General features: G+C 47.2%; 3 protein-coding genes and 1 long non-coding RNA gene across 8 annotated transcripts; 1 reads left to right on the top strand and 3 right to left on the bottom strand.

The window, feature by feature from the left end:
- Nucleotides 1-7: 7 nt before the first annotated feature.
- On the bottom strand, nt 8-1,287 carry il17d (interleukin 17d). Its single transcript, XM_086124255.1, has 2 exons — nt 853-1,287; nt 8-496 (listed from the first exon to the last, which is right to left on the bottom strand). Exons 1-2 carry the CDS (start codon nt 1,176-1,178, stop codon nt 181-183), a joined length of 642 nt encoding a protein of 213 aa, XP_085980381.1. The 5' UTR covers nt 1,179-1,287; the 3' UTR covers nt 8-180.
- Nucleotides 1,288-1,446: 159 nt separating this feature from the next.
- Nucleotides 1,447-11,857, bottom strand: ift88 (intraflagellar transport 88 homolog). 4 transcript variants are annotated; one of them, XM_086124240.1, is made up of 25 exons: nt 11,719-11,857; nt 11,537-11,599; nt 11,300-11,359; nt 11,103-11,156; nt 10,942-11,005; nt 10,789-10,858; nt 10,594-10,684; nt 10,404-10,508; nt 10,135-10,237; nt 9,003-9,367; nt 8,858-8,928; nt 8,703-8,789; nt 8,137-8,236; nt 7,915-8,052; nt 7,694-7,780; nt 7,446-7,632; nt 7,244-7,352; nt 6,432-6,582; nt 6,048-6,163; nt 5,921-5,973; nt 5,403-5,468; nt 5,212-5,318; nt 3,411-3,474; nt 2,162-2,275; nt 1,447-2,089 (listed from the first exon to the last, which is right to left on the bottom strand). In XM_086124240.1, the coding sequence occupies exons 1-25, from the start codon at nt 11,797-11,799 to the stop codon at nt 1,968-1,970; spliced, it is 2,628 nt and encodes an 875-aa protein (XP_085980366.1). In that variant the 5' UTR covers nt 11,800-11,857; the 3' UTR covers nt 1,447-1,967. The 4 variants fall into 4 exon arrangements, with proteins under 4 accessions (XP_085980366.1, XP_085980367.1, XP_085980368.1 ...); XM_086124241.1 differs by having other exon boundaries at nt 9,021-9,367; XM_086124242.1 differs by lacking the exon at nt 7,915-8,052.
- Nucleotides 11,374-22,154, top strand: cryl1 (crystallin, lambda 1). Of its 2 annotated transcripts, none has more exons than XM_086124251.1 (9): nt 11,374-11,608; nt 12,506-12,613; nt 13,699-13,825; nt 14,215-14,376; nt 14,835-14,930; nt 15,016-15,114; nt 19,853-19,961; nt 21,591-21,697; nt 21,894-22,154. In XM_086124251.1, exons 2-9 carry the CDS (start codon nt 12,531-12,533, stop codon nt 21,993-21,995), a joined length of 885 nt encoding a protein of 294 aa, XP_085980377.1. In that variant the 5' UTR covers nt 11,374-11,608; nt 12,506-12,530; the 3' UTR covers nt 21,996-22,154. The 2 variants fall into 2 exon arrangements, with proteins under 2 accessions (XP_085980377.1, XP_085980376.1); XM_086124250.1 differs by lacking the exon at nt 11,374-11,608 and adding an exon at nt 12,031-12,362.
- LOC147198544 (uncharacterized) lies at nt 18,564-19,961 on the bottom strand. Its single transcript, XR_015102320.1, has 3 exons — nt 19,833-19,961; nt 19,254-19,452; nt 18,564-18,629 (listed from the first exon to the last, which is right to left on the bottom strand). It is a non-coding gene; the product is annotated as an uncharacterized LOC147198544 (long non-coding RNA).
- Nucleotides 22,155-22,214: the final 60 nt, after the last annotated feature.

The following is a 22,214-nucleotide window of genomic DNA, read 5'->3' as shown; positions in this document are numbered from 1 at the left end:
CACCCGGTTAATCAATCATTGGATGATTTATTTCATAAATTCAAAATAGACCAATCTTTCGAAATGCTCTTATTTAATTGGCTCCTTTCTGAAGGCATACAGAAGATTTGCTTATTATTTCGATAAAGTATCAAGTATGCCAGTGTACCCAAATGTCAGTAAGTGGAGGATGACTTATCTTCATCCCCATGAGCGTGCCGCTTTGGTCTTGGCCGTCTTCCAAGAGTCCAGAGTCCGGGTGGCGTTCTGGAGCGCCCGGTCCTTGTGCAGCAGGGGGACGCAAGTGCAGCCCACCGCGATGGACACGTACACTTCCGAGTACGAGTGCCGACCTCCGACGCAAGAACCGGACCTCCTGAGGACCACGGAGGGCGCGTAGACAGGAGTGCTGCGATATTGTCGGGTCTCCTGTCGCTGAGGTCCCGTTAGGCAACCGTTACACAGGCAGTACGCCTCCGGGATGTGACGAGGGTATCGGCTCGGGTCGTACGAGATCCTGAGAACAGGCAGACACCAAACATTATAGGCCGGCACCATCATCCAATTCAGTCAACAAAACAACAAAATTGTGATATACATTAACAATACGTTAGGCACGATACGTCAATACTCAAATAGATTCTCTCTGCACACACACACAAAGAAACTGTTCAAAAACACAAAATCGTCCATGTGTCAATACCTTTGCTGATTGATAGTTGTCAAAATATCCCTGGAGGGCACTTTTGACTCCCTAATGCAGCACAATGTGATCCCATATGTCGATACCTAAATAATCACGATACCTACACGCACAACTAAACGTAATATATGACGTGCGAATAGTATCAAAACGAGTATCGCAGTGGTCACCTGTAGGCCCAGGGGGAGACACTGAGCAGGTTGACCGGGAGTTTGCTCTTGCTGTCAGCCGACCACGAGCGCGCGGAAGCGGCGCTGGGGCAGCTCAGGTTGACCCTGTCTCGGGGCTCCAGCTGCAGGGCGTGGTGGAAGGCGCTCAGCACGCCGACCGAGAGGCGACCGAACATCTGCTCCAGGATCTCCTCGGGAAGGTCCAGGCAAGAGCGGGTCCGGGCCACCTTCTTCCTCGCGCGGCCACCCACCGCGGCGGCGGCGCCGCCGGCGAGGAGCAGGAGCGCGGCCGCCGCCGGAATCAGGACGCGAAGCCCGGGAGGCATGACGAGCTTCCTTCCCGGTGTCTCGACTTGCTTCGACTCAAGTGGCAACGGGGGGCCCCATCGCACTGTCGGAGGCTAAACTTGGGAGCTCCGAGTGCAAGCGGGAGCTTCAGGAACTCTGTCCGCGTCAAACAAAAGTCTCTCGTGGGAGTGAGGGGGAGGCGCACTTGCACTGGGGGCAGCTGTGCGCGGCTCCCTTGGATCAACAGTGTCCATGCGCAAACGACCGCGTCACTTTGCTGATTATGGATCATCAAATTGAATGCGATTTTACACACGCAAGCTACTTTATTAGGTACATAATGTACTGGGCTCCAATACAGCTTGCAAGAAAAAAAAATCTGCTTTTCCAAAGACGGAATAGTAAATTAGAGTGACACGGTATTGGGAGATATTGCTATTCTGTGTTAACGTTGCGACACGAGCTTAATTCATCCTGTGACCGCGTCTTAATGTCAAAACTTTCATATCTTAGGTTATTTTTTTTCTCATTGAAATTTGAGATAATCACTTAACTTTGTGTCAAACTGAAACTGGTAAAGGGGGCGGATTTTTTTCTCCCCCAACTTTCTAGAATCCCTTTTTAATTTGTCCCCAAAATGAAAATGTCCCACTTCTCGTTCAATTCCAGTACCCAGAGGCACATTTATAGGAGACTTTTCCGTGCGTCTGATAACGGCAAACGTGTCCGCCCAATTGTGTGCCGACTGGTCAAAACGATGTTGGGGGGGCCTTTTGTGCGCAAACCAGTTGTTGGCATTCGTTTTTTTTTTAAAGTGCGCGATAAAGCTACTCGGGCAGCAGCTCGTCTCCAAGGTCGTCGTCAGCGAAGTCGTCGTCATCCGGCCGCGCCTTGGCCCCGGTCTTGGGTCGCTCCGTCAGGGGCCCCAGCGGGTCCGCGTAAGAGGCGTCTGCACACGAACGGCTTTTTGTTCGGGCATATCGCGTCTTGGCCAAGCCAGACCTTCGCGGTGGCCACTCACCGAGTTCCTTGGGGCTGCTGCTCTCGTAAGGGTCGCCGGAAGCAGGAAGTGACATCAGAGGGGCGCCCAGACGCTCGCCTTTGTAGCCGTTGCTGCTGCTGCTGCGGCCGCTGTCTGCAAGGCACGCTTGGATTTACTGCTTACAGTTGCCATTTTGTGTGTTCGGAGAGCAAGATAATCACATTTCCGTAGCCTGACGGTCTTGTCCAAACGTCCAATATCAATTAGAGACAACATGACCCGTTTCTGGGACAAATTAGAGTATTTTTGTGCCCAAATAGTGTTGTGTGGTAAACTACTGCAAAGTTTTTGGGGGGGGTTTTGTTTTGTTTTGTGGCCCAAAATAGCATGCTAGACAAACCCTCTATGTGATGTTTAAGTGGTACTGTGGGACTTTTTATAGCTCAACGTCGCCTTTCGGTGAGCAAATATCGCACTTTAGCATTTGGGAGATAAAGTCTAACATATTTGTGTGTCAAAGTACATCTTTTTGTGATCGACTGTTGCCTTTGTCCGATACAAATTGTGCACTCCGTTCCCACATCTGAGCCATGAATTGTTTGACTTTCTGTTCATAAAAGTCAATGAAAAATGTGCTGAAAGACTTGGGCAGCCCGCGTGGCAGCCAGGTAACTGTGGTAACGTAAAGCTGTAGAAAAAAAACACACAGGAGACATTCTGCCTTCCCTCAAAGTCTCAAACGTTTGGCCCAAAGCCTCAGAATGAGAACTCCCACTAAGTTGGGGGGGGGGGGGGGGGGGTGTCACAAAAAGTTATTTCTCAACATGCGGAGTGTTACACAATTGGCAGTGAAACTCAAGAAGAATGATAAGGAAGCCAGACTCAAATCTGTGCTCTATTAAAGAGTTATTTTGGTACTTCTTAAACAGGAGGTGAACTTTGTTAGAGAGAGCAAAACGGTCACAGCACGTTAAAAGGCAAAAGCGAAAATGAATGAGGAGAGCAGCACCCCCCCCCCCCACAAAATCCCAGTCCAGATCTACTACGAGCGCTGCAAGCTTGACAGAAAAGAGGGAAAAATCTCAGGTACATTCAAGGTTTCTCACATTTGGATTTCTGTTCAAAAAGTCAACAAATAGCCGCGCTCGAAGTCTTGTGAAGGTGTGTTCGGGTGCATGGGAAAAGTGAGTCGCCGAGCACATTCATCAGAGATGAGGCGTCGAGGGTTCATGGCAACTACTGAGACGGCTCTCCGGTGTGTGTGTGTGTGCGCGTATCTTGGACTTACCGGCACTTCCTGCGCTGCCTTCTCTCCGACCTCTGGCGCCGCCCTCTCGCATCGACTTCACCCTCTGAGGGAAGAAGAGGCAAACGTGTACGTCACATTCGCCGAATACTCGATTGCCTTTGCCGTTTCCAAAAGCCTGCATGTTGTGTTCCTTCGAAGGCGCCACGACTCGATGGCGTCACAGAAAGCCCGTTACGTTCGGTCAAGTCCTAAATTGTCAAAATTGTGACGTTCTTTGTAGACTCAATCGGCCTTCATCCACACCAAACACACGATGCGGTCATTGAAGTCCCGAAATTGTTTTGAGATGTTTCCGAAAGCGGTTTACGTTCAATGAACTCTAAATCGTCGCAGAAGTTCAAAAGTTGCCCGGAAAAAGCCGTGTTGGATTCACAGAAGGCCAAGTGGTCTTCGACAGCGCAGCTTAACGTTTAATTCGGTCGAAAATGTCTTTGACGTGCACACGAAAAACAATAACGCGGCCGGGAAAGTAACGCGGCCCGATCGAGTTTGACACCTGAGCTTTCCTCACGCTCATCGCGTCAGAATGCCTTCGGTGGGAAGAACGAGCAGAATGGAAGAGCCAATAAGTCCGAGCCAACGTGATCGTCTGTCATTCGAGCCATGACGACACTTTTGGAAAGACTCCGCAGCCCGCAACTGACGAGCTTCGGCGCCGATGATGGAACGCCGCTTCAGAGAGAGACGGACTGTTGCGGTTGAGACGTTGGACCTGCGGGGGAATATTGGGGGACTGGCGAGTTGGCACTCTGGCTCCTCGACAGTTGCTCGTCATGCGGCGCGTGCGAGTGAGCTCATTCGAGAGCAGCTGGTTGCGATTTAACAAAAGTCTCTCGTAGCCGCCGTCGCTCGCTCCTGGCTCTGCGCACGCGCCTCATCTGGTTCTGTTATTCTCTTACGGAGGCCCTCGAAAGGCAAAGAGACTCCTGCCCAGGTCCGGAGCCAAAAAAAAACCCGTGATCAGATTATTTCGGACAAATTCCGACAATCGAACCTGGGCAAGTGTTGTGGATTTGTGATCATCAAGGGTCACGTGGGAGAAAACTAACTGCGCGGAAGGCTCATGTCCACAATCTAGTCACCCGCTCGTGCTACGGCACATTCACCGGAGACTAAATGAAGGCCGTCTTTGGATGTTCACCAAAATGTATGTTGCGATCGTTGCGGGCTTCTGTTAAGTGACCATAAAATCTGGTCAATAAAACACACCCGCGGAATTACCCTCCTCGATATAGTATCTTCCTTTCTTTCTTTTTGAAGTGTTCTTGGCGTGACTTTACAGTGACTGAAATGAACACGTTCTTGTTACGTTTTGTCTGCTCTCAACGATTCGCGCTTTGGCAGCGCGAATCACGACCGTTTGGGGACAAGCACCCCGAATTTTGTGGACCGTCGACTGCATGTTGACACGTGCGCTGTATATGAAAAGGCTGTTTTTGTGGTCAAACATCGCATCTGCGTCGGGGAACACCCACTTTCCGAGCCCCGTCTTACCACTTTGGTGATAATACGACAATGCTGCGAGTCAGGTGTTCGCCGCCGTGAGGCGTTTGCTCTCCACGGAGGAGGAAAAAAAAAAAAAAAAAAAAAGAAGACGGACGTTTCTGATCTCCGCCGTGCGGCCGCGCTGACCTCTGACCCCGCGAGACGCACAAAAGGAGGACACGTGTTTTGAATCGGGAAGGGAGGGGAACAAAGACGTTCGACGGCATTAAGAGCCGCAGTCGTTTCGAATATTTTGCATCCGCGACGTGCGCCGTCGCGAAGCCGTTTTGGGTACCTGCTCTCTGAGCTCCTTCATCTTCTCCGCCTTCTTCAGCTTGCCGGCGTAGTCCTGGACCTCTTGCAGGCCCATGTCCTGACTCAGCCTCACCAGGAAGCGTAAACCTGAACACACGGACGTATACTTCTTCTTCTTGACGTTGAATAGGAGTCATGTCGTGTGGAAACTTCGGAACGCCGTCGAATTACATTCCACGTTTTCAGGGAACTTGTGGTGGATTTGCTTGTAAGTGTCCAGAGCTTTCTGGTAGTTTCCTGGAAACAATCACGAGAAAATTTGCAACTGATCAAAAAGTGGAATGGAATGCACATGACTGGATATATTCTGCAGGCGGGCTGTCAGATGATTCATCAAAAATCAAAGACCAGGCGTGCCGGCATCGTTTTCAGAGCACAAATAGAATGCATTCGTGTCAAATCCCAGCTGTCTTCGTGCGATAGGCGGGATAAACCCTGAAATGGTTGCCAGCCAATCGCAGGGCAGGAACCATATCATTTCTTTATTAAAAAAAAAAAATTATCAAAATTGCTTCCATAGTCTGCTGTCACACACTTTTTACACCGAAGAGAAGTTGTGAAACGTGATTACAGTCCAAAAATCGGACTTTAAGGAGGAGGAACGAAAAAGAAAAACGGGGATCAGAGATTTCATTTTTCAACTGGGCAAAGACATCTGATGAACGCGAACAGAGTCACCCGCCACGTACCGCTTCTCCTGTAGCAGCTGGCCACCATGAGTTGCCACCTCACCTCACTCGGTCTGAAAGAACACAACATTGTTTCGGTCGCGGAAAAGCAACGCGGGCGCGCATCCCGCTCGCGCCGTCGACTCACTGCACAAGGATGGCCCGCTCAAAGTAGTGAATGGCCTTCTCGTAGAGCTGCGTCTGGACGTAGTAGGCCGCCAGCCACTCGATCACCTCCATGTTGCAGGGGAACAGCCGGAAGGACTGCGAAGGACATCGGCAGCGTTATAACGACAAACACGGGCTGCGTCGAGACACTTCCCGAGTTGGGGTCTGGGGAGTCAGGAACGACTGCGTTCGGAATCGTTCGGCATTCCCAGCAAAGGGATTTGGAGTGCGACTACTTCGGTCCACAACCGGTACAAAAAAAAAATTACAAATAAAAATCCGAGTCAGGCGAGTATGGGATGTTTTACTACTTCAGGACATGGACGCGGTGCGCTTGTGTGTCGCGTGCGTTGCGCGCTGGTACCTCGCAGTAGTAATGCAAGGCCTGCGACTTGTCCCCCTCCAGGTCGTGCAAGTCCCCCAGCTTGGACAGAGCCTTGGGGTCGTTGGGGACCACGCTGATGACTTGCATCAGCCACTCCACCGCCTGGTGGGGGTCCTCCAGGAGCTCATAGCTGACAGAGTTAAAGATTAAAAAAACAAAAACGCACGCACAGAGCAAAGACGCACTCGTGTAGCCGATTGGTGAGCAAATTCTCACACTGACGTGGGAAACGAGCCCGTCTGATTGTAAGAAATGGAAGCGTGTGGCCTAATCTTGCCATCGTGTTCTTTTTTATGAATCTATTCTAGCGTTTTAATGGCAAAATATTACATTTCTCTTTTTCATTTTTATCCCTCATCTTTCCTGGTTAAATATTTCACTTTGGGGGGTGAGTATCGCATTTCTACGGCAGACTATGACAATCTGTGCTTGCAAGGCCATGAAAAAACATCAGTCCAGCAACTGCTCTTTAGGTCACCTATTTTATATTGTGGGCAAATATCGAATTTTTGTGAAGGAAACAGCATTGTCGGAAGACTTTCAACATGATGTTGGCTCGTGTCTGGGAATTTTCGTACTGGTACAGAAGTCAGACCCGATTAGCTTGTTGCTCATCGCTAACTCAACCGAGCACGCCTTAGCGGACCTTGCGTTGCGCACTGAAAAGGAAAACCGCTGCCACAAAGTCGGAAACCAATGACGGTCCGACAGATCGTGCCAAGATCAAGAATCACTTTTTCAGTGCAAGATATTATTTTTATTGTTGGCGTGATGATGTTGAAGGAGGATACGTGTCGGCCAGCTGATACATGACCTCGGCGCTGTCCCTGAGGATGGCGTGGAGCTTCAGGAAGCAGTCCAGCGCGTCCTCCAGACGATTCAGCTTCTTGTACGTGAGACCTTGGGACGGGCGACAAAAAAACCCCAAAAACAAAACAACAACAACCACGTTTTGGTACGCTCCACGCAGAGGAACAAGAGGGCGGCGCTTACCCAGGTTCCTGAGGGCTTCGGTGCAGGAGGAGTCGTTCCTCAGCGCCTCTTTGAAGAACTCGGCCGCCTTGGCGTAGTCCCGCTTGACGAACTCCACGTTGCCTTTGTTGACCAGCGCTCCGGGGTTGTAGCGGTCGGCGATCATGGCCAGGTCGGCGTAGCGCTCGGCCTGCTCGTAGTCCTTCTCCTGGAACGCAGTCGACGTGAACATCTCTTTTGATCGCCTCTAAAAAGGGCAAAACGCGTACCAGAAAGAAGAGGGCGGACAAGTTGGTGGACGCGGCGCTTTTCACTCTGCTGTCCTTCTTCTCGAAGGTCTTCAGTATGGCCACTGCCTGTTGAACGCATCAAAACATGTCAAGGTGAGAACAAAAAGCCACACTAGTTTAGATAGGACTTGTATTTAGTGATGCATCGAGACCAAACAACAGAGTCCAAATGCAATAAAGGAAGCGGAAGGCAGACATACCTCGGCCTTATGCACGCAGAAGAGCGAGGAGAGGGGCGGGGGAATGTCGGGGGGGGGGGGGGCAAAAGACAGGAAGAATGGAATCAGAGCAAAGAATGAGCGGAAAGCTGTTGCGAAGACGAAAACGCAAGCCAAACGCTGGGAAAACAAAAGAAAACGTAGCATTCTTGAGATGCAGCACACGATGAGCCGAGTCTTTGGGGGCGCATGCTTTGCTCTCACCTGCTTGAAATCTTTCTGCCTGAGGTAGGTGATGGCTTTGTTGATCTCCAAGTCGTTGGCCAGCTCCACATACTGAGAGCTCTTCACCATCTCCACACACCTGAACGGGGACATGAAAGATTAGCGGTGGAACTCGACGCGATCGTCTTCATGCAATCAAAATAAATAAATAAATAAACAAATATAATCACATTGGAAGAAAAATGACTGGATTATTCTCTTCCCAAAAACTTTCCGAAAATTAACTTTTTGGTATTGAAAATATACATTTTTTAAAAAATGATGGTACTTGTAATATTCTCATTCTTTCAAAAAAAAAAGTCATTTTTTATATACAGGACTCCTGATTTAGAAAGAAATAAGACTCATCATTTATTCCACAACAATTTCTGACTATTTTCAAAATTTTTACAAGATTTCAGAAAAGGTAAAAATAAAAGACTATTCTTGAATGAGTACATTCCAACTTTGAATCATCATTTTGTAGTTCCAATTTACAACAGGGGGAAAAAAAATCGAAGCTACAAAAATGTACCTTTCCCCTGGTTGACAAACAAAACACATACCAGTCAAATCCGGCAGCAAAAGAGGACTCGATGGCGGGAGCGATGAGCTTGGCGGCCGTCATCACATACTTCTCGGCGCGAGCTTTCCTGTGGGAGAAAATGAACGTGTGATTTAGTCATCCCCACGCGCTGACTAAACGTGCGGCTTTGTTTACAGGTCTCGCTCCATTTGGTGCAGCTTGTCATTCTTGATGGCCTCCATCAACATGTCGGAAATGATGTCATCCTGAAACACATCCCAGAAATTAACTCTGCCATGTTTCACTTTTTTGGGCCACACACACACACACAGTCACTCACAGAAAGTGTTTCGCTCACGTTAGCGGTGATGTACTTGTCTTCGTGATGCACATGGAGAGGCACGGCGAGGAGCTTGTGGAAGGCGTTCTTCATGCCGTCGGCGTCGCCGGTGGCGTAGTAGCAGAGGACCAGGTTGTAGCCGGTCCTGACGTTGGGGCTCTTGCCCATGATGTGCTCGAAGGACGCCACGGCGTCAGAGTACTGGCCCAGGAGCACGAAGACGGTGCCGATGTTCTGCATGATCTTGATCCTCATTTCCTTGTAGTTGTCCGAGATGTGGTCCAGCGCCATGCGGTACAACTTGATGGCCTTGGCGTAGCTCTTCTGCTTGACCCAGATGTTGGCCATGTTCACCTTCAGACGCCCTGAGGGCAGAACAGCGTCAAAACTTGCATTTCTTTCCAAGCCTCAATTGGCTTGCTTTTAAGAGATGCTATCAAAATTAATTCAAGTGTTTGCAGTTTGTCTATGCAGTCCGTTTCCCAAAAATGTGACTTTGCGCTCTCAAAATTACAAGGAAAAAAAAAAAGAGAAAGACGCTTCTTGAGAAAACAAAATCCGACTTTTCCCCCACAGATAGTACACATTATTTTAGACATTACTATCATTACCTTTCCCTGATTTTTAAAAATAAATAAATAAAATAAAAATGGAAAATATTGAATTATTTCAGGGGAAAAATATTGCAATTCTGGAAAAAAAGACTATTTTTGGAACATTATGGCTTAAAAAATGATTTAGTTTGAGAAGGTTTTCTCTCTGTTCAAGAAAACATACCCCTTTTCTCAGGATAAATATCCAATATCTTGGAAAAAAAATATTCTCTGGAAAATTCAACGCTCTGGTTGAAGAAAAAAATGGTTATTTTTGGAACATAAAGACTTCCCCCTCATCCCCCAAAAAGTTATTCTTTTCTCATAAATGTAAATTTCCTCTTGAAAGAAAATCTGACTTTGCTCCCCAAAACATTTCTTACATTGTTGAAAATAAAAATGGATTCAATCCATGTAATTTAAAGACTTTATTCTGGGTAAATGTTTCATGTTTAAAATAAAATTGAAACAAAAAACATATTTGAATTTTGTAACGTAGCGATCTTTTCCTGCTACGGTGTGATGCATACAAAGCCCACCTGCATTGGGGAACATCTTGTTCTTTACGATGAGTTGGTAGCTGCTCAAAGCTTCGGGGTACATCTCATTGTTTTCATACTGGTTAGCGAGATTGAGGAGAACCTGCCCACCATCACAACAACACGTTAGCATCTCATCGCTTACACCAACTTGCCCGATTTGAAAAGACGCGCTTGTCAGAAACTTAAGCTGAAGCACGTAAACAGTGGGCAGAAAAGAGGTAGCAACTGCGTAGCGTAAGTTCTTAGCATCAAGTAGGTACACTCACAGCGTAGGTGAGATCTATGTTGAGTTGTTCTGCGGTGCCAGACTGCTCCCTCTGTCTCACTAAGAGTCTCTCCTTCCTCTCAGCCTCTTTGGCTTTCTCAAGAGCCTGTAAAACACACACAATAACAACTAATGTTTGAATGTGATGGGGGGTTTTTTTTTCTTTGTTTCAAATGAGAACTGACTCTGACCAGTTGAGAGTTGCCCGTGCTTTGCGCCATGCAGCTCTCAGTGATCAAATCGTTCACTTTCTTCTCCAAGAGCTTGATCTTCTCCTCGGGCCTAAGATGACAACAAAAAATAATGACGATAACAACAACAAACAAATCACAGTTAGGTTCTTTTAAATCTTGTGTGAATTTGGTAAAATCACACCCTCAACTCACAAATCCTCTCTCTTTTCCTCCAGTGCAGGCGCTGGGCCTCTAGACTGACCAAGAGGGTCAAAAGATGAGCCTGCGCATGAAAACGGAATTACTGGATTATCGAGATACTAACTTGGCGGTCAATATTAGACAATAAAGATTGATTAAACTCACCACGTGCTCGCGACGAGGTGAAACCCGCTGCTCTGACTGCCGACATGGGCCGAGACGCGCCATCCTGAAAAAAAAAAAAAGCGTCGACATTTTTTTAACGTAAACGCTCGGTTATAACAATTTTTTTTGCAAAAGATGTCTGCAAATGACACTGTAACTACCAGTACAGCTCCAGTCACAGGTCGACCGATTGAGGAGGTAAGGGCTACTCGAGTCTACGAAACAAAGACGAGATCATATAATATTGCCAGGTTAATGATAGAACAAAAACGCTTTAAAGTAGACATTTCATGCATTCTTTCACAATTTATAGCGAGCCCTATAAAAGCATGATCAAATACTCAAAAGGACGACTTACTCCAAGGGATGAAGGTAAAGGGCGCCCCCCTGCGGCAGTTCCAGGACATTTAGCCGTCATCTGCACAGTGGAAGACGTGAAAAGCGCTTCAAGAGTACCATAAAGCCACGTGTACGTCTTGTGGCCTGCTCACGTTTAACTTATGTTGAGCGCCACTTTAAATGTGTGAGGTGGGACCTTTTTTTTGTTTTCATGAAAACAATGAACAATGTTAGTTACAGTGCAGTGTATACTCACCGGGGGTCTCCTTCCATGACTGGTTCTAACCGCTTCTTGGAAGCCCGCATCCTTATCCAGCTCCTTGAATGGGTAAAGTCATCTTTATTAACCTGAATTTACATTTTAGGGACTTCAATTGTGCAGCCAACTAGCCTACACGCTAGCCAACTCGTAGTAGCGGGCTACATAACGGTTCGAACCTCGTTGTCAAACGTTGGGTTGTAGTCGTTGTATCCCGAATAAATATCGTCCTCTTCTACCGCCAGATGCACATTTTCCATGTTTTCTTCCGAAAATTCGCAAGTTTGGAACGTTCGTCGGTGTGTGTGTGTGTGGGGGGGGGGGGGGTGAAAAATCGACAAAAGCAGTTTGTTGTCAATCCCAGAGTTCCACGCGGCATGGGTTTGACATGATTTTGTTTTACGACGCATGATTCGTCCTTAGCGCGTCAATCGCCGCCGAGCTTCACGCCCATTGGTCGAGACTGGTATCAAGCTGTTGCTACGATACAAGCGGAATTCCAAGTTTGTGCCAGCCTTTTGAAGGCTAATAATTGTTTATTTCATTCTTTACCCGTTATTAGAATAACAAATTAATATAATAATTATAAATTCATGCGTGGAAAAGACTCGACAGGAAGGTTTGCTAACAGCCCTCTCGGGTTTACGTGCGCCATGTAATTTCGTGGGCGTGTTTAGAGCTTCTTGATTTGCCCTAGCAAGCATGCAATAGGCGCTAGCACGCCTGAGTGGACGTCAAGGTTGTTTTGACAAGACGGCCAGCACATTTTCGAAAAAAACTAAATGAACGCTGCAAACATGAAGATCATCACCGTCGTCGGCAGGTGACCGAGACTTCATCTTTACGTGTTCGTGAATGGCTTCCGCACGCAATTACCCCATGCATGTTCGCATTTTATTTATTTTTTTGTATTTATATGTATATTTTGAGGTGCGGGGCGCTGAATTGTGTGCATGTGCGTTCCAGTGGGCTGATAGGTCGTTCGTGGGCGATGGTGTTCACCAGCGGAGGCTACAATGTGAAACTTTACGACAACCAACCGGGACTTGCACTCAACGCTCTGAATGAGATAAAGTAATCAAAACACACTACACGAGTGCAGAAGTTGTATCAGTATTTTTAGTTCAACCGGTCTTGTTTGGACAGGTGTATGTACTTTTACGAGAAGGTGGCAAAAGTACTGGTAGTTTGTACTTCGGAGAAAGTACAGGCACTCGTGTAAACATGAAAAGTCCATTTCAAGTGCCAGCAACTGTAAAAATACACCTCATATTTATTTATTCTGATTAGATGAATCATTTATGAGCCCCAGAAATTGGTGGTTGTGTAAGTCGAGGGGTTCGTAGGTTTTAGATGGATTGCTCTACGTTTAGAATGGGCAAAAAGGATAGGACGACTTCGTTTGAACACAGCTCTTTTTTTTAAAATTTCTCCAACGTCTGCCTCGTAACTCTCGAACGATCCGGTAACGACCCACCTTCCTGCTTTTCTTCCCCAATCACATGTAAGCAACATAAGAATATTTCAGGAAGTATTAAACCGAATATAATTAAGGTAACTCGCATAAACGAATATAATGATTAAATATAAAATGATAATAATTAACAATTTAACAAAAGCTTACAGTTGTTATAAGCTGGTACAATACATTGCATTTGTCCCTGTTCATTTCTGTAGACAACAATGCGGGACAATTCTCTCAATCAAGCCATGGACTTGTCCAAAATTTTAATCAAACCAACCAAAACGTCAACTACAACTGACTTCACCTGTCTCTGTCTTTTTTTTTAAGCTGTTGGCTGTTTGAAAAAAAAAAAACCAAACAAATATTTGACGAAGCAAGGAGGAAAAAATGAATGTATTGTTTCCAAATATAGGGAGCAAAAGTAAAAAGCCACCAGAAAGATAAATACTCAAGTACAGAGACACAAAAAGCCATGAAAGCCCAGCAACTAAATTCTTGTACTTTGTGTCATCCGACCACTGCTTCTTCCGAAGTACCGAATAGAAGTAACATTTGCCACCTTTGATTATCGTACCCGCTCTGCTAGTGGGACAAGTTAGTTTACCCAAGGGGACAAAAAACAGGAGTGAAACATTAACAAAACACACATTGGTTAAACTTTACAGTGCGCGTGCGTGTGTGTGTGCGTGTACAGGAAGGAGATGATGGAGCTACAGGAAGTGGGAATGCTGAGAGGGCAGTTGAGCGCCACGCAGCAGTTGGCCTTGCTCAGCAGTCACGAGGACTTGCAGCAGGCTCTGCAGGGGGCCTTTTTTGTGCAGGTATTTGACCTGCTGTGTGTTAGCAGTCCCGTCATTTACAATTCATTGATCGTGTATTCATCAATTGTCTTTGTAGCCGCGTCATCGCCTTTCAGTCATGAGCTTGAGGCCCGGGCGGACGAAAGGCGCAACGGGTCATTGACGACTCATCAGTTAGCAAATTGATCGATCAGTATTTTTCGATAATCTAGTCAACGTTTCGAGACCTGATTTGATTTCATTATGTCCAAATTGTCAGAACAGTAAATAGTCTCCGATTTCTGTCATCCTCCATGAAGCAGACTCTTATCTTTGCGTTGAATCACAATAAAACATTTGTATTTAGTGAATTAAGAAAACATGTTTCTGTCGCTTCTGACACCTTACGGTGGCTTGTTTTGTGTTCCCAGGAGTGTGTCTTTGAGAATCTGGAGGTGAAGCAGAAGCTCTTTCGGGACGTGGAGCGTCTGGTGGGCCAAGACGTGATCCTGAGCAGCTCCACTTCCTGCTTGGTGCCCAGCGAGGTCTTTTCATCGGTTCAAAACCGGAGCCGCTGCCTCGTCTCCCATCCGGTAAGTACCGCCCGTTTGTCAACAAAATAAGAATTGGCACACTGATATTTTTCTTATCATTTTACCAAGAGGGAGAGCCTGTCCTCTGTTGTGCACTTAAAAATCCACCTGGTCGCTGTTTTTGTGTTCAGACCAAACCAATAAAAGTAATACTTTGGCCCCATCTTGTGGCCTTTTGGTGTCAAAAACTAAAACTATGTTGAAATGAGCTGAGGACTTTCACGGCAGGGCTCAGTCGTTTGATTCCATGATGTTGGTTTCATTGACACGTCGCTGACCTTATTACCGTATGTGGGTATGCACTTTTGAAACGATGTCGCGCCATTTCTCGCTAACGACTTTGGGCGAATTCCGAGCTAGAGCGCGTGGCCCCCAATTTAAGAACCGCGGCGTTAGCGTTCCCCCCCCCCCCCCCCCCCCGACACATACCGTTTCCCCTCATTTTCCAATGTGACAAGGTCAACCCGCCCTACTACGTCAAACTTGTGGAGCTCGTACCTCACCCAGACACGGCGGCGGCCGTTATGGACAACGCCCACATCCTGATGACCGAGGTAAAAACGAAATAAATCAAAAGGTGGAAGATGGTGTTCACGCATATTAGGCTCAATATTTGTCTTTTTTTTTTTTTGCAATCAGGTGGGTCAGGTGCCCGTCCGCCTGAGGAAAGAGATCGACGGCTTTGCGCTCAACAGAGTGCAGGCCGCCATCATTGCAGAATCTTGGAGGCTGATACAGGTCAGTCCTGGAAAAAAAAAAAAAAAATTGGTAGATGGATGAATCTTCACAACGATAAATAGTAGCGATGCCGATCCCGGCTTACTTCAAGTTATCGGTTCTCGTGAAGGATACCGAGTCCAGCCACCGATACTTACGGCCACCCAAAAATCTGACATCGAAGAGGTTCTCCTTGACATCAGCTGGTGCTACACTGAGGCCCTTTGACACGTTGGTGAATCGCCCTGTGCGTCAGAAAGACAGAACGGTCTTTTGTTTAGTTTTTTTGAAAGAGCGGATCCTGTCATTACAGTTTATTCCTCACGGGGGTGCCAGTGAGTCACCCAAAAGCAACGTGAAACAATCCACTGCGGGTGTGAAGAGAAATGTGGTCCTCATGATGCACTTGCGAGTCATGCTACATCAGCGCAACGCGCGTGTGAAAAGTTGTCACTCGGCGTCCCCGCGAGATGCGCTCGAGCGTGAACGTGTGTCCAATTCAAATAACCCAAGAGGCTCGTGATACATGCGGGCGCGTGCGAGCGTACTCGCACCGAGTGAAAAAGTACCAATGCTTTTTGTAATGGAGACGGCGAGGAGGGATCTTGTTGTCAACGAGGCGACGCGAACGTTCGCAGCCTTCATTTGAGCACCATTTAAACCCCTTCCGCTAATACGTTGAAGCACTGCTCGGACTTTTCAATAGGTGCCATTTTACGCGTCATTTTTTGGGGGGGGGGCGGGGGGCTGCAAAACAAGTTTGTTTTCTTTGTCCTTGTTAGGTCAGTATTGCGCAACGTCATTCCCTTTGGCGGTTGCCATTTTGACACTCAACAAAGATGGTGAGGAGGGGGGGGGGGAGAAGCCTTATCAACCACTAGAAAGTAAAACGTTGACATTATTTTAAATGTCATGACTGGACTGGACCTTTTGATGCTCATGCAAGACCATCCGTCGCAAGGGAGGGAAAAATACTCAAATTTGTCTCGCCTGTGCGTGGACGCCACTTCATGGCGCCCGCTCGCCCCCAAAATGCGGAAGAGAAACGAGTTGGGCAGAACGAGGTTAGAGTGGTCTTAAAAAGAAAAACTGGTTCCTCGTGAGACATCACAAAGGATTCTCCATAGTATTAAAAGCCAAGACACGCGTGAAGTGACATTCATTCTCCCATGTTTGTTCGCATCTTCACGAATGGGTGGGATAAAAAAGTCTGGCCTGGAAAGGACAACGGACATTTGGACATTTCTTTCAATCGCACGCTGTGATTTAACATAGTCAGGCAAAGAAGCTTGACGATGACGGTGAGGATAAACGGGCATGCGAGGCGCCTAAATGGGTTGTTGTTTTTTTTTCTTTTATCATGTATGTGGAAATCAAAGTTGACTTCATCACAAGATGCACATTTGTCAAGGATGACCCTTCGCTTCACAATGTACGATTGTTGCACGGCCGCAATTCAGTCTGGGACATTTGTGGGCTATTTTCATGCCAAAATCAATTCCTTTCAATTAGGCTTGAGCAATTGTGGGAAAAAAAGTCCTCCTCTTTTTTTTTCCGATAAATAGCCTGTGTCCAACTGGCACAGTACAGCGCCACCTGCTGCCGAGGAGGACTTCATGTCAAGTCATTTTTTTTCCGCCCTTAGTATCGATGGCTGGTATCGGCAGCCTCCGTGAGTAGATGATACCCAAAAATAAGGCCGGTATCAGGGCGATACCTGATATCGGTATTTGCCCATCAATACTTTAACACGTTCACGAGAGCACACCAAACAATTCTACGGAAAATAAAGCTTGACTGACCAACCAAACAAAAAATTGCAACCTTTGCTCTTAGAAAATTGCATTCTACCACATTGCGATGTTTTTTTGATGAATTTGATTATTTGATCAGCTCCATGGGGAACATTGGTTTGATTTCCGAGCAAATTGAGTTACAAGTTTGGTCACAGACCAAATGAAACTCTTCAGGCTCGCTGCCGCTAGTAAGTGACACAGACCAACTTCTCTCCTTCCACCCGTCAACTTGTTTGTTTGACTGAAGTGGATTCTTTGTGTTAAGTGTTTTGGTTAGAATTTTTTTTTTTCTGGACTCCTGAGCCGAGTGCACTCTTCGCGGTCTTTTAAGCTCTTAAAGAGCATGAAAAGGAATACGTTCCAGGCAAGCGGGATACACAAAATGATATTTAATCATTAAGGTCATCAATATCATTGACTTTTGGATCCACGCGCCCACCCCCGCTCCCGCAGCCTACCACGCCACTGCCGCTTCACCTACAAGAAGTGAAGCTCACCCTCGAGGAAATGACGGTCGTAACCTCTCAGCTGACCTTAAACTGGCCGTCACGTCGTAATTTTGCACAGGTTGATGTCACTTGATCCGATTCCTAAAAATCGCTCGCCGCGCACGTTTGCTTTTGATCCCGCCGGCGTGAGGGCGGCGCCTCCCCCGGCTCGCTATTGTGGAATTCCTGTGTAGGATCGCATGTGAGGGGCGTCTTCGCACCGGCCTGTGGAAGTTCGGGCTCCCTGCGAGGCTCCTCTTCTGGGACTGAACCATGAGGCTTCCATTAAGTGGTAGCTGTTAAAAACGCCACTCTGCTGTTAAAAGTGGACCACGTTGCCCAGAATGCACTACAGCATCCACTCCTCGGTGCGTCAGCTTCTTGTTTTATCCCCAAAGCAGATTTTGGAAATGAGTGACCGGACAAAATAAATGCGGAGAATGTGAACATGTCAAGGTCGTTCAAGTTCTGATTTTCCCGTACTCAATCACTCAACAAATGTTGCTGAAAACGTATCGGAGAGTCTGACCCCCAATTATTGGAATTGCGCTTGAAAATTCACCCCTCAAATGCCAATTTGGTAGATCTGTCGATTATGAGCAGACCCACAAAAAAAAAAAAGTCTGAAGAAGCCACAGGAAGCCTGCCATTTGGGGTGGGGGTGGGGCATGAATAGGGGAAAATAAATCCAGGCAAAATGGGGGTGGGGGGGATAAAACAAGTATCCCCCCCAAAATAGAGGGGGGGGGGGGAATCGGCAAATATGTGAATTCATGTGCACCGAACTGCAAAAATGCATCAACTGTAGTTTTAAGGGGCCGCCCGGTGATCCCGGCTCCGGCCTGCCTGTGTGGAGTTTGCATGTTCTCCCCGTGCCTGTGTGGGTTTTCTCCGGGTACTCCGCTTTCCTCCCACACTCCAAATTGTCCCTAGGTGAGAGTGTGAGCGCGGATGGATGCTCGTCTGTGTGTGCCCTGCGATTAGCTGGCAGCCGGTTCAGGGTGTCCCCCGCCTGCTACCCGAAGTTGGCTGGCATAGGGCTCCAGCACCCCCCCCCCCCCCCGCGACACTTGTGTGGATAAGCGGATCGGAAAATGGATGGATGGAGCCATCAGGCAACGTTTCTAATTGATGCTAATCAAACATTCATATCAGTGATTGTTGAGAAAAAAAAAGACCAAACTTGCCTGACCGGAACGATGTTATCATCTTCTTTGGTTCCCCTCGCTGGGGGGTGGACCAACACGTTCACCTGGAATGTTCGCCGGCAGATAAATGTAGAAAATATAGGGCAGAGGTTTAGTCGCTTGAAATGTTGTCCTGCCTGATTGTGTGCGAGATGCAGACAGAATCAGCATTGCGGGACAACGGTTACATGTCCTAAATTCAATTCCAGGTTAGATTTTAGATCGAGGGGTTTTGTTTTTTCTTTTATGACGACCAAGCATAGCAGACGTCATGTCAATCGGCTGGTGGCGAGCGCAAATACTTTGGAACAGTGTTTCTCTCGGGGACGCCGCGTTGCAACCATCTCCGAGTAGCAGTAATTCAAAACTAGAAGATCAAATGTGGCCGGCAGTGAAGTTTGCCGTTTGTGTGAGCGTGACCCTGTGGTCCTCGTTATGTAACGCAGACCCCCCTCCAATTACACAGAGAGAGAGAAGGGGTCCTTGAGTCAAGGCCAGCATCGGAAAGCAGAGCGGCTGAGAAAGCGGATCGTGATCATTGTGGAGGAAAAGGTTCCGCCCACCCGACCACTCCGCTAAGATAACAAGCTCGTTGTTGAACGGCAGACTTGAACAAAGAGCGGCCTGTGAAACCCCCCACTGACCAGATTTGCTCTCGGCTTTGATTTCCTACTACGTGACAACCTCACCTGAACTGATGCGCACACTGGACGCCGCCCCGCCGTCTGTTCTTCAAGCTCCGCCATCTCCAAATAGGTTGAAAGTACTTTGGAACCTCAATTTTCCTCGGGATTAATCAGAAAGTCTGACTAAAATCGACTGGTCCAAAATCCGAAGCAAGGTTTCCCATTGGAAATAATGTAAATCCAATGAATCCGTTCCAGACACCTAAAAATATTAATTGAATATACATTTTTCAAAACATTTGTAAAATTAGAGCTGGACACAGGGTGAAAAAATAGAAATTACTATCAAAGTATGACGAATGAACATTTAACTAACAAATTCGGCAAAACGTATTGGTCCTTGAAGTGCTATGTTTCGGTGTCGTTTAGGATTTTGCAAATAGCGGGCCTTTGCTGAACATTCTAGAAGTTGTCAGTCTTTCTTATCATTTCATCTGCAGCAGATCGGGCGGGGCAAGAAGTTTCAGTCCCTTGACTCTCTCCTTCATCCCTCGCATCCCGGATCCTCATTCCTCCTTTGTCAACCGTTGACATCATATTTTCCCAACATCACCGTACATCGGTGCCGTGTGCAACACTCACCTGTCCATCTGCGTCCTCAGGACGGCATCATCTCCGTCCAGGACATCGACCTGGTGATGTCAGAGGGACTGGGAATGCGCTACGCCTTCATTGGTCCCATGGAAACCATCCACCTCAATGCACCTGAAGGTAAATGCTGCCAATCAACTCTTTGGTGGGGTTGACTTATTTAGCGATTTGTGCTTTCACGACAAATTCAAATCCATGTGTCGTATAATTCATGTTGCCCAGTAAAACTGGCTTCAGCCCGACAGCGATATCTTTCTTGGTTTTGATAGTTCTCGCGCACCGGCTGCCATGTTGCGCTGGTGCCGCTGTACCTACTGACCTCTCTGCTGACTGTTAAATCATAATAATAATAAGAAAAATAAACGCAGACCTAACATATAGCTCACATGCTGCTGCTTGCATACATGACATGCTACGTATGCGCGACGCGGCGTTGCTCAGAGTGAAACGTCAGGTAGATGGAGAATGTCACCTGCGGGTGTGAAAGCCGCACAGTCGCTGGGCCGGTGAGCGGGAACACGTTGGGGGCCCGACAAAGGCCTCTTTTGATGGCCGACCCCTCCCCGGCCGCCCCCCCCTCACACCAGTCGTCCAAAACGCACATGGCGTCCGAAGCGGAGAACCTTGTCAAACTCCTTAAATAGCTCAAATCGGATGGCGAAGCCAAAATTGCGGATTGTGCCTGGGAGTTTATCGGTCTTTGCCGTAAGCCGGTCGCTCACCAAAACAGCAGCCCCCACCTAACCGGCGCTCAGGTGAATTCAAGTGCGGGGACTTAAAAAAAGATCAAAAGCTTCCTTGGCCTATCGCAAGTGAACATTATTTTGTTGTTGTTGTCGTTTTTAAAATAAAATTGCCTCATATACGAGTTGCTTGTCCCATTTTTTCGACTGCATTTTTTGACAAATATTTGAATCGTTCGAAATGTTCCGATGGAACTCGGTCAAATGTCTTAGAGGGTTGCGTCGTTATGGCTCCGTCAACAGCAACAAAAGAAATGACGAATCTTTGACGTTACGTCTCACCGTTGCTCGTCAGAGAGACGTCGGAAAATTCTGCATCGGGTCGATGAATGTCAAGCAGCCACGTTTGCTGGTGTATTAATGGTTAACAGATTTATTGAAGCGCGGCATCAATCATTTGCCAAAGCAAAATGTCCACTGCCTTTGTCACGAGGAAATGGTTAAAGAGCAATCAATGATGATCTGCGACGAGAAGGAAGCGTGCACAAGAGTTTCGCTTTTAACACTAGTAAAAGTCGTTTTGTGCAAGTGAGGCTCAATTCTCAGTCGCCGTTTGTATTTTCATCAACGAAAAAAGACAACTGTCTCGATATACAATTTAGAGTCAAATGACTCTTTGTAAACTCAACACTTTTGTGTTTCTCAAACCTGACGTGTTTTCATGAAGATTTTAAGAAGTCATCGTGTCTTCTTCAAACCGAATTTGTGAGTTTTTATTAGGGCTGCTCAATAAACAATTCACTCCTCCGAGTACTCACAATAGCTCGACATTAGCCGTCTAAAATTTTATGACACAACAACAAAACATTGTGAACATATTCGGCGTAAGACTGCAGCAATATAGCGACGGGCATCACGTTGGCGCTTTTTGTAGAGCTCGCGCAAATGAACATTGATCTCCGATGACCATTTAATGACGCGAATGTGCTCACCTCGTCATCGTGTGGCATTCACGTGGTGTTCGGCCATGTTGGTGGTAGTCCTCTGATCCGCCGTTCTTCCGCAGGTCTTGGAGACTACATGAAGCGTTACGGCGAAGGCATCCAAAGACTTCTGAGGTCCTTCGGGCCCGTCCCAGACTTCTTTGCCGAGGATGCCGAGACCGTTGTTAGCGTACGTATCCACAAAGACAACGGGAAGCCACTTTTTATCCCGAAATTCTATCGTAGCTCTTCACACTGCACTTATCGACATCATGTGTCCATAAAAGCTACCTGGATGCATAAACAAGAATAAATGATCAGTACCCGATTAACTGAAGATATTATGACGAACAAAATAACTTATTTCTTCTTTCCTTCCATTTTAGGAGATGTGCAAGCTGATCCCCAACGATGAGCGACACCTGTCGGCCCGGCGGGAGCGGCGAGACCGGTTCCTTATGGGCCTGGCCCGCCTCAAAGACCACTGAAGACATCGGGACCACGTCAACATACCACTCGTATCCATTTTACTGATAGCAATCGCGCTTTTTTTCGACTCTAACGGACGACTGAACACGACTATGACTTCAAACAACAGTCAGGAACGGCTGTTTGATTCGTGACATGAATAAACTTTGATCATTTCATTGCGTGGCACAGTTCTTTGAGCACTACAATATGAGCAGCGTCGTGGCTGGTCCAAACGA

The sequence above is a fragment of the Hippocampus guttulatus genome, chromosome 11 (assembly GCF_054856545.1).
Source record: "Hippocampus guttulatus isolate MCC_2025c chromosome 11, RoL_Hgut_1.0, whole genome shotgun sequence".
NCBI lineage: Eukaryota > Metazoa > Chordata > Actinopteri > Syngnathiformes > Syngnathidae > Hippocampus > Hippocampus guttulatus.
Note: the sequence above shows the minus strand (reverse complement) of the source record. Positions and strands in the feature narration are given on the sequence as shown.

Excerpts from the sequence above, each read along its gene's own strand:
- ift88 (XM_086124240.1), bottom strand. The coding sequence starts at position 11,799 with ATGGAAAATGTGCATCTGGCGGTAGAAGAGGACGATATTTATTCGGGA. Across the intron at positions 11,006-11,102 it reads CTGTGACTGGAGCTGTACTG|GATGGCGCGTCTCGGCCCAT; the intron begins GTAGTTACAGTG and ends TTTTTTTTTCAG. Across the intron at positions 7,353-7,445 it reads CGAAGCCCTCAGGAACCTGG|GTCTCACGTACAAGAAGCTG; the intron begins GTAAGCGCCGCC and ends GCCCGTCCCAAG.
- il17d (XM_086124255.1), bottom strand. The coding sequence starts at position 1,178 with ATGCCTCCCGGGCTTCGCGTCCTGATTCCGGCGGCGGCCGCGCTCCTG. Across the intron at positions 497-852 it reads GTCTCCCCCTGGGCCTACAG|GATCTCGTACGACCCGAGCC; the intron begins GTGACCACTGCG and ends GCCTGTTCTCAG.
- cryl1 (XM_086124250.1), top strand. The coding sequence starts at position 12,322 with ATGAACGCTGCAAACATGAAGATCATCACCGTCGTCGGCAG. Across the intron at positions 13,826-14,214 it reads AGGGGGCCTTTTTTGTGCAG|GAGTGTGTCTTTGAGAATCT; the intron begins GTATTTGACCTG and ends TTGTGTTCCCAG. Across the intron at positions 15,115-19,852 it reads AATCTTGGAGGCTGATACAG|GACGGCATCATCTCCGTCCA; the intron begins GTCAGTCCTGGA and ends CTGCGTCCTCAG.